Here is a 9365-nt window from a genome sequence, read left to right as displayed (position 1 = left end):
GAACTCAATTAGACTTTCTAGCTGGGGACACAGCTAACTTTAATAAAATATGTCTCACACTATAACAGAAAGCACTGTAATGACTTTAGAGGAGGAAGTGATGTTTTTTCTCACTTAGGGGGACAATATCTCTTCCCTCACCTTCCGCCCCCCCCCCCCCCCCGGCCAATATTCTCAAGCACAGAGAAGCAGACTCAAGAACCTCGCTGGCTCACACAGTTTTTTTGCTCATCCACTCTTTCCCATACTGTGTCCTAGTTATAGCAGTTCCCTGAAACATACTGTTTTCTGAATCCCAAGCTCTAAGCGCTGCCTAGGAAGGGGGTCTAGGGAGCCATCGCTAGTGAACCTGGCGGTTGGCGACAGGAACCATGTGAAAAGCTCCCAGGCGTCTCAGACTTTCCCGCCCTCGTCTCAGCCTCGGCGCCGTGGCTTCTAGATCGCGCAAGACGGAAACAGCAGTCCAACACGCTGCCTGCGCGGATATGTGCAGGGGCGGGGCGCAGGCGCAGCGCACGCCGCCTTTCGCTTCTGGAGGGAAGGACAGCCCGGTAGCCGCCGGCATCCTGTCGCGTCCCACACCACCAGCAGGCGCGCAGAGCGAGGAGCACCGGAGAGGAGGCGCAGGGACTCAAAACTCCCCTGGGGCCACGCAACAGGAGACTTCTCGACCCGGGCGGAAGGCAGTCGTCTGATTAGCAGGAGGTGTCCTCCTGGAACTGGGCACGGTACAGATTGGACAAGGGTGAGTCTGGAGGGACAAGGGTGAGTCTGGGGGGTCAGCCCGGGGCGCACGGTCCCTGGAGGCGGCAGGGCAGAGGGTGCAACCAGATCCTCGGACAGTGAGGTTAGATTGGGGGTAGCGGATGAGAGGTGACTCGCCGTCTTTTTTTCCTGGAACTCAAGACCAAGTTGGTTTCGTTTCTTCTTTGGTGGTGGAGCTGTCTGTTTTGGGTCTCTGCCTGCCTCCTGCCATAGAAGATGTAGAATAGGGTTAGGGATCAGGGTGGGGGTGGCGGCGGAGGGGCCTCGGACCCAGCTCGTAAGAACCGTCCATGAAGCCCTAGACAGAGGAACTCCAGGTAGTCCTTGGGAAGATTTCCAAGATAGATGATTCCAGTACTTCATTGTAATGCTCTCATGATAATCCTTTTATGGAGCCCCTTTAAGGCACAAGGAGAGTAATGTCTCATCAGAAAATGCATGCCTGATAACTTTTTTTTTTTGGAAGAGACGAGGAAACACATTAGATTATTTATGAATTTATATTGTTACTACCACTTTAAGATTTTTCATTTTTAGAAATAATAACTTTTTCCCCCTCATTGTTTTACTATAAGTAATATATGAACATATTTTTACTGGTGTTGTTAGCAGTATTGCATATAAATAGCACTGCAATAAACGTCTTAGTATCCATCTACCTATCTATACATAGAAGCTTTTTTACAGCAAATGTTCCTAGAAATTCACATAGTCAAGTCAAAGTATATATGTATTTATATTCCCTTTCCTCCTATTGATATCTTATACTTAAAAAGCTCTAAGCAATTTTAATGTATTTTAATCTTTTAGGTAAATCCTCATTTATTTTTTTAAAAATCCTCATTTATTTTTTAAAAATTGTTTTTAAAATCCTCATTTATTTTTTTAAAAATCTCTACTAATTTCTTCTTTGAAATTGACTTTAAGATCATTTAGTTTCAATACCAAAGAATACCATTGAGAGTTTTATTGGAATTGCATTAAATTGGGTTCAAATTTGGGAAGGATTGTGAGGTTTGTCATGTTTAATCTTCCCAGCCAGAGCTATAACAGTTCTCTTCATTTCCTCAAGCTTTGTTTTGTGTGGTTTTCTTCATACCACATCATCACTTTTTCTATAAAATGTTTTGTTTCAAATTGTCAATTTTATGAGTGGGGTATTTCCCCCATTATCTTTTCTGATTAGTTATCGCTGAGGTATGGCTTTTGGATGAAGCTGGTAATAAGATAATTGGAGTTTGAAGCTATGAAGTTGAAATCCACAAGGTTTCTTGAGCAACAGTTTCACATCTGCTTCTATCTCGAGTGGACCAGAGAAAGGTGTAAAAGCCCATTGCCCTCATGAGTCCCAAGAAATGGCCTTGAAGGCATCTGCTTAGCAACTGGGAATAGCTGGGTAGCCCCAGATCCGATGAGTCTTTTTAGGCATGGCCTAATACCTGTTACTTCCTTGCCACATCAGCATAACTTTAAGACAGCGGAAGTAAAAGTATATCAACTGGTTGTTTATTTGGTTTCACTTACTCATACTTTAAAGCCAGATTTGGGTTTCAGGTTTAATGACATTCTCCAAACTGTTATTCGATCTGTAAAATGGTGATAATAGGTTTCCTACCTATTTCATTGAGCTGTTGAGATTAACTGGGGTTGTTAGCAGTTTTACATATTATAAATAGCACTGCAATGAACATCTTAGTATCTATCTAGCTATACACATAGAAGCTTTTTAACAGCGAAAGTTCCTAGAAAGTCTTGTCATTAAGTCAAAGTATACGTGTACTCATATTTCCTTTTAGCCTTTCGATATCTTTATTATATACTTAATAAACCCAAAGCAATTTTAGATCTTATAATTTTTAATATATTTTAATCTTATAAGTAAGTCTTCTTATTTATTTATTTTTTAAAAAAAAACTTTGGAAACTGTTTCCATGGTCTTGTATTTATTTAACTTCAACTTCCCTGAACATCAGTATCTTCATGTGTAAAACAAGGAGCTGTGGTTCCAATGCACTTAGCATATAGTAAGGGAATAGAGAGATTTGTGATCATTATTATTATTGTCATTCATTACTGAACCCAATTGCCTTTAGTTGCAAATGCAGCGAACATGACTCAAACTGATTTAAATAATAAGGAAGATTATTGGTTCATGAAACCTGTAATTGAGGAATAAGGTAGACTTCAGGGTCAGTTTAAACCAGTGGTTCAATGTTGTCATCAAGGACTCAGATTCTTCTTTTCTTTCCATTCTGCCATCCAGGTTAGCTTCATTCCAAGGTTTGAGGATTGGGGCTCCATGCTTTCTCACTTATATTCAGAGAAGAGATAGAAAGAGGAAAGAAGAGAAGGAGGGGGAGAGAGAGGGAGAAATAGCGAGATCAAGCTTAGATAGAAGCTGGCTTCCTGGGCTGTCTTAGGGGATCCGAGAACCTCCCCAACAAACATTCCCCTCCATTCGAGTTAGCCCAGGTGCCCAGTTTGGAATCAATCGCTGTGATAGGCTATTAGGAATTGTCCGATGGCTTTTAAATCAAGATTTCTCAACCCCTACACTATTGACATTTTGGGCTGGATAATTCTTTGTTGTGGAGGGGCTGTCCTATGCATTGTAGCACCCCTACCTCTACCTACTAGATATCAGTAGTACCCATCTCCCAGTTATGGTAATGAAAAATATCTCCAGACATTGCCAAAAGTCCCTTGAAGGGCAAAAATCACCTTTGATTGAGAACTACTGGCTAGGCACATCAAGTTTCACCCCTAGAACCAGGGATGGGGCCAGCTCCCCACAAACTCATTGCTGAATGGGGGAGAAGCAGATAGCTGCTGGAAATCTGGGCAGCAATAGAAAGTTGAGAAACGGATACTGCGTAGGCAACACAAATGTCCACTATAATTTCTCTGGACCTGGAAAATCCCTGATTCTTTAGTGCAAATGCCTCTGAGGTGGGCAGCTCTTATAACATGAGGTCTTATTGATGCACAGGCCAATGGGGAAGGGAGGCTAGAATAAATTTAAAGCTTGCTAAAAACACAACACAGGGGGGTGGGGGGAGGACTAGGGAGGCAGGGATGCTCAAGCACTGAGAAAAAAGAAAGAAAATTTTGAGATTGACAGAAGCCAATTTCTATTACAATCCTGAAAATCCTTGGCCGACTGTGGCCAAGGTTGCAAACCGGGGCTTCATGGGCAATATCCAGTTGGCAGACGTGTTTTATTTAACCCACATGGTGTGGGACTGCACAGTTTTTAAAACATGTTTTGACTTGGTTGCAAAACTTTAGATCAAAAGATTTAAAAGATTTAAAAATCCAGGTTTCTGACTGCTCTTTAAAAACTAGAAGATCTTCCACTATTATTGCTCTTTATCCCTGAAGAGTGACTTGATGGAGTTCTTGCCTGCTTTAGACAGGGCCTGAGCTTCCCAACCCACCACCCTATATTCGCCCCTATACTTTGGCTAAAATAGGCTGAAGTGATGTAACAAATGGACCCCAAAATGGCTCAAATGCAGTAGAAGTTTATTTCTCACTCATTTGACAGCTCACAGCAGATACGCCAGGTCCGTGAGTAGCCCTCCTCAAAGCGATGCTTCAGGGATCCAGGATTCTTCCTTCTTGGGACATCATCGTCCCTAGGGATGCATCATCCTGTGCATCCAGCTGATAGGGTGTAGAGGAGACAAACTTGCCTCAGCCCAAGGTAGCACATATCATACCCACGCACACCCCATTGGTGAAAAGTAGTCATATGGCTACATCGAGCCCTAACGAAGGCTAGGAAATATAGTTCTAGCTAAGCCAACACTTCCCAGCCACAACTCTTGTTATAGAAGATCAGGCAGATTTTGGTAAACGGCAAGCCACCTCTACCTTACATGAAAATAGTGGGGAGACCTCTTCAGCCATTTAAATCACAGACACCTTTGAGTTTCCCTTAGCCCAGTAGTAAATATACAGGTGATTCTGGGACTTTAACACATTTTATCAGTTTTTTTCCCAGGAATGGATACATTGGGGACAGTCATCTCCTTAGGCCAATCTGTCTACAAACGATGTGAAGAGATGCAATACTGCAAGCAACAGTGCCAGCGTCTAAAGGACCGTGTCCACTGCCTGCTGAAGCCTCTGCAAATACTCCAGGCCCAAGAAAAGAAGAACCTGTCCACCGAGATCACTGAAGCCCTGAACCATTTCCAGGCTGTCCTTGAGGAAGCTAAGAAAAAGATAAATAAGTTTAGCAATAAACCTAATACCCTTAAGTTTCTAACAGCAAATAGTGACAGAAAACTCTTCAAAGACATAAACCAGAGGCTGAGCGATGTCTGGGAGGAGCTCTCGCTGGTGTTTCAGATGAGTCAGTGGGCAAGTGTTTTAAGGATCGGCCAAAATGCAAGCTGGCAACAAGAAGATGAGCAGGATGCAGAGAAAGACTGGAGAGTCTTCCAAAGTCTAACTGGTAAGGTTTATTTGGGGGTGGGGAGAGTATATATGGGGGCATTTTAATCTCATTTTGATTTACCAGAGGAGGAGGGAAGCTGACGAGGTTTGAGCATGTGTTTATTCATGTTGATGCGGGACAGAGCGAATCCTCTCAAGTGGGGACTCAAGCCCTATGCTGACAGAGGGTCCTTGGCTTTGCACAGGAAAGAATTCCAGAGCGAGCCAGAGTTAGAGACAAAGAAAAGTGTATTAGAGAAGGAATAACACTCCATAGACAGAATGTGGTCTCCTCTCAGAGTCAGAGAATAAGACCCCGATCGGCTAAAGAGCTGGCTTTATATATTTTTTAGTGTCTGTGAAAAATTACTGATTATAGGGAGTAAAGAATGGAATGGATGGTTGGGTTTATCTTTAACTTGTGCAAGGTACAACTTAAAGTCTTTGTTTTCCTGTTTCTGTTTTATGGTATGGGTGAATAGTTGTTAGTAATCTCTACGGGAATCTTCCTTTGTTTTTAGGTTCCTCATGGTCTGGCCAGATGGCCAATCAACCAGGGTCCGTGTCTAACAGCATGTAGCAGGCTCTGGATTCCACTTGTTTTAAGGTTCAGTCAGTTTATATAGTTCTCATGCTTCTTTCCTATATTAATGTTACTCAGACCTCCAACATCCCTGGGCCCAGATGTGGTCGAGGCTGGTGAAATTTGGGCAAGCCAGAGTGGGGGAGAGGGTAGGGGTAGGGATGATTCTAAGAAGTCTTCTTTCTTCTCCATTCTGATGGGGAAGATGTAATACCTGGAATTTCAGAAGCTAATTCTTCTCGGCCTTAATTTTTCAGGACATTCAGTTAATATGGAAACTACCCAAAAAGAAGAATTAACTAATTAACTAAGCAAACACGAATTAACTAATGAACTAAGCAAACACGAATTGAGTACTGACGCTTAAGGACAGATGTGTTCTGAGAAATGCATCATTAGGCAATTTCATTGTTGTGTAAACATCAGAGTGCACTTACACAAACCTAGGTGGTCTAGCCCACCGCTCGTGTGCTATATGGTGTGACTTATTGCTCCTAGGCTATAAGCCTATACAGCATATACTGTACCAACCAGCACGAGATTAGGTCAAGCACAAGAGAAAGTGATGCACTCAAGAGACAAGTAAACATGGGATTCTGAGGCTGCTGCTGGCATAGCACAACATTACTGTTTTACTGCAAACGTTTTTTTGTAAGTGGAAAGAGTAGGCTCTAAAATAAAAATTAAAAGTATAATATAGTAAATAAAGAAACCAGTAACATAGTAATTTCCTATCAATGGACATAGTTGAATATGCTATACTTTTATATGACTGGTGGTGTAGCAGGTTTGTTTATACCAACAGCATCATAAACACATCACTAGGCGATAGGAATCTTTCAGCTCTGTTATAATCCTATGGACCGCCATTGTATATGCAATCCATTGTTGACTGAAAAGGCATTATGAGGCACGTGAGTGTGTATGTACTGTGTGCCAGACACTGTTCTAAATGTTCGAGATTCAGCCCCGATCAAAATAGACAAGATCTCTGCCCTTGTGGAATGTAAAGTTTGCAGATAAAGAGCTAAGTAAATCATGTTATCTGAAGGCAATGGAAGTCATAAACAGGATAATGAGACAGAAAGTGACAGTGGGTGCAGAGAGAGTGGTCAGGGAAAGCCTCTCTGACTGGGTGACATTTGGATGGACACCTTGAATAATTAGGAGCAAGCCTTCTGAAGATGAGAGAAAGGAGCATTCCAGCAGAGGAAACAGGAAATGCAAAGGCCCCAAGATGGGAATAAATGTGGCATGTGTAATGAATAACCAGAATGCCAGGAAGCTTTGATGTGGTAGGCAAGGGAGACAGAGCAGTACCAGATGAAAGTGGAAAAGTAGGCCGGAAATGTAGGAGCAAAGTCATGCCCATGACCTTGAACGTATGATAAGAAATTTAGATTTTATTCTAATAGTCATAGGAAGCCAGTGAAGGGAGGTCTTTAAACATGAGCCTGTCATGATTTGATTTCTATTAAAAGGAAATCACTTGGGCTGCCATGTGGGAAATGGACTGTAGTGATGTGTATCAGTCAGTTGCTGTACTAATACTGCATAACAAAGCATCCCAAAACTCAGAGCCTTAAAACAATACTCATTAATTCTCCTGCTCACAAACCTGTGGGTCTACTGGGTTCTCCAGATCTCAGGTAGGCTTGGCTGGGCTTGGCTCTAGGCAGCAGGTCCAATTCGGGTCTATTTAACATGTCTCATTCTGGAGCCAGGCTGCAGATGCAGTGAGTACTTAGACAATGTTCTCACGGCAGAAATGCAAGTAGGCGAGCCCAGCAGTGCTAGTACAAGCCTCTACTTGTTATCATATCCACTAATATCCAAAGCAAGTCATGTGGCCAAACCCAACAGCAAGGGACAGGGAGGTACAGTTGCCCACTACAAGGCTATGGCCAGGGAGTGGATATGTATAGTACTACTACATAGGAGTGAAGAATTGGGACCAATAATTCGACATACACCAGAGGGCAAGAGTGGATGTGTGAGCCCAGTAGGAAGACCCCTTTAAAGGCTAGGTAAGAGGTGACAGTGGCTTGACCGACAGAGGCGCTTGAACTAGGTGGACTCAGTAGAGCACAAGGCACTAAGGGGATAAGACATGAGCTAGGTTGGAGTCGGGTATGACAGTGGACCCAGAAGGGAGAAGAAAGAAGACGGATGGAAAAAATGTGGCCTCTTTACTCCTTTTCAGATCCTGGTGATATGAATTCCAAACCTTCCCTCTTGTAAGTGTTGTGGGTGGAGAGAGAGGACCTGAGGAGAAGGCAAAAGACATTTGGATGAACCTTCTGGGCCCTGGAGCCCAGAGGAATAACTGTTCTGCCACTTCGATATGGAGGGTGGTTCATCCCCAGTCAGATCAGTGGGAAACAAACATGACCAACCAGTTCTGGAGGAGACCTGTGGGCAACATGGGTCCTTTTCTGGATAAGGGGAAATGAGGCATCTATAATCCCTCTACCAAACACCCGCTCCCAAGGAGAAAGAGACTCAGGGATTGGGCTGGGGAGGTGCAGAGGCTGACCCAGCTGAAAGGCTCCCAGCTGTCCTAATAATCAGCGCTCACTGGTCCACGTCCTGGTGGAGGTGGGAGGCATGTTGGTGTCAGCAACGTGGAGGACAGGATTGATTTCCTGCTCTTGCTTTAAAATTTTTTCAAAACATTTTCATTAGGTAATACATTTATATAGTACAAAATTCTAAAGGGTCCAGCATGAAAAGTAAATCTTTTCACCCATGATATCAAGGGACCCTGTTTCCTTCCCCAGACACAATCTCTTACAGTTTCTTCAATAGCCTTCCAGAGATTTAAGTATATGTATTTTATTGTCATTGTTACACAGTCATTAGCATCCTAAACACACAGTTCTGCTTCTTGCTTTTCTCATTAAAGAATCTTGAATATTCTTCCATATAAATTTCCATAGAGTTGCCTAGTATTCCTGGGTATACATGGACCGGATAGATTTAAGCAGCTCCCTATTGATGGACATTTGTGTCCAATTTTTCACAATTGTAAATAGTCCTGCCTTGAGCATCTTTGTGTATATTTCAGGATATCTTTGGGAACAATTCCTAGAAGTAAAGTTACTGGCTCTAATTGCTGGGTCAATATTAAATTTGGTAGTGTTTACCAGATTGCCCTCCACAGAGGTTATACAAATACCACTCCCATCACCAATGTATGAGATTTTCTGTCTCTTCATACTTTTTTCCATTAGAGACTTTTCCTGGTTTTAGCACTGAAGGTCCCACTTTAAAGGCTAGGTAAGAGGTGACAGTGGCTTGACCTACAGAGGCGCTTGAACTAGGTGGAACCCCTAAGCCTGGGAAAAATATATAGGGTTGGCCACCCTATATAGTGTTTTATCAATTTTTAAATGTATTTCTGAGTATATAATAAGGATAGGTTAGATTAGGCTGTGGTTAAAAAAACAAACAAACAACTCAGCATCTTAAAGAAACAAAGTTTATATATTTTTTAAATTAATTAATTTTTTATGGTGACATTAGTTAATGAAATCCAGTAAGTTTCAGCTGTACACTTTAACAGTAAGGCATA

General features: G+C 42.5%; 1 protein-coding gene across 4 annotated transcripts in view; it reads left to right on the top strand.

Annotated features, from left to right (window-relative positions):
* Positions 1 to 9365, top strand: part of MLKL (mixed lineage kinase domain like pseudokinase) — a 20503-nt gene that overhangs the window by 413 nt on the left and 10725 nt on the right. The window contains exons 1-2 of one of the 4 annotated variants that reach the window (XM_023523170.1): positions 518 to 745; positions 4772 to 5227. In XM_023523170.1, the coding sequence (XP_023378938.1) occupies positions 4774 to 5227 (454 nt within the window). In that variant the 5' untranslated portion in view covers positions 518 to 745; positions 4772 to 4773. Of the gene's footprint in view, positions 1 to 517; positions 746 to 4759; positions 5228 to 9365 lie in introns of those variants that run through there. The other 3 variants (XM_023523169.1, XM_011379918.2, XM_023523171.1) reach the window with 3 other exon arrangements.

Source organism: Pteropus vampyrus, unplaced genomic scaffold (genome assembly GCF_000151845.1).
Source record: "Pteropus vampyrus isolate Shadow unplaced genomic scaffold, Pvam_2.0 Scaffold379, whole genome shotgun sequence".
Lineage (NCBI taxonomy): Eukaryota > Metazoa > Chordata > Mammalia > Chiroptera > Pteropodidae > Pteropus > Pteropus vampyrus.
This window is presented reverse-complemented; position numbering and strand designations above follow the sequence as displayed.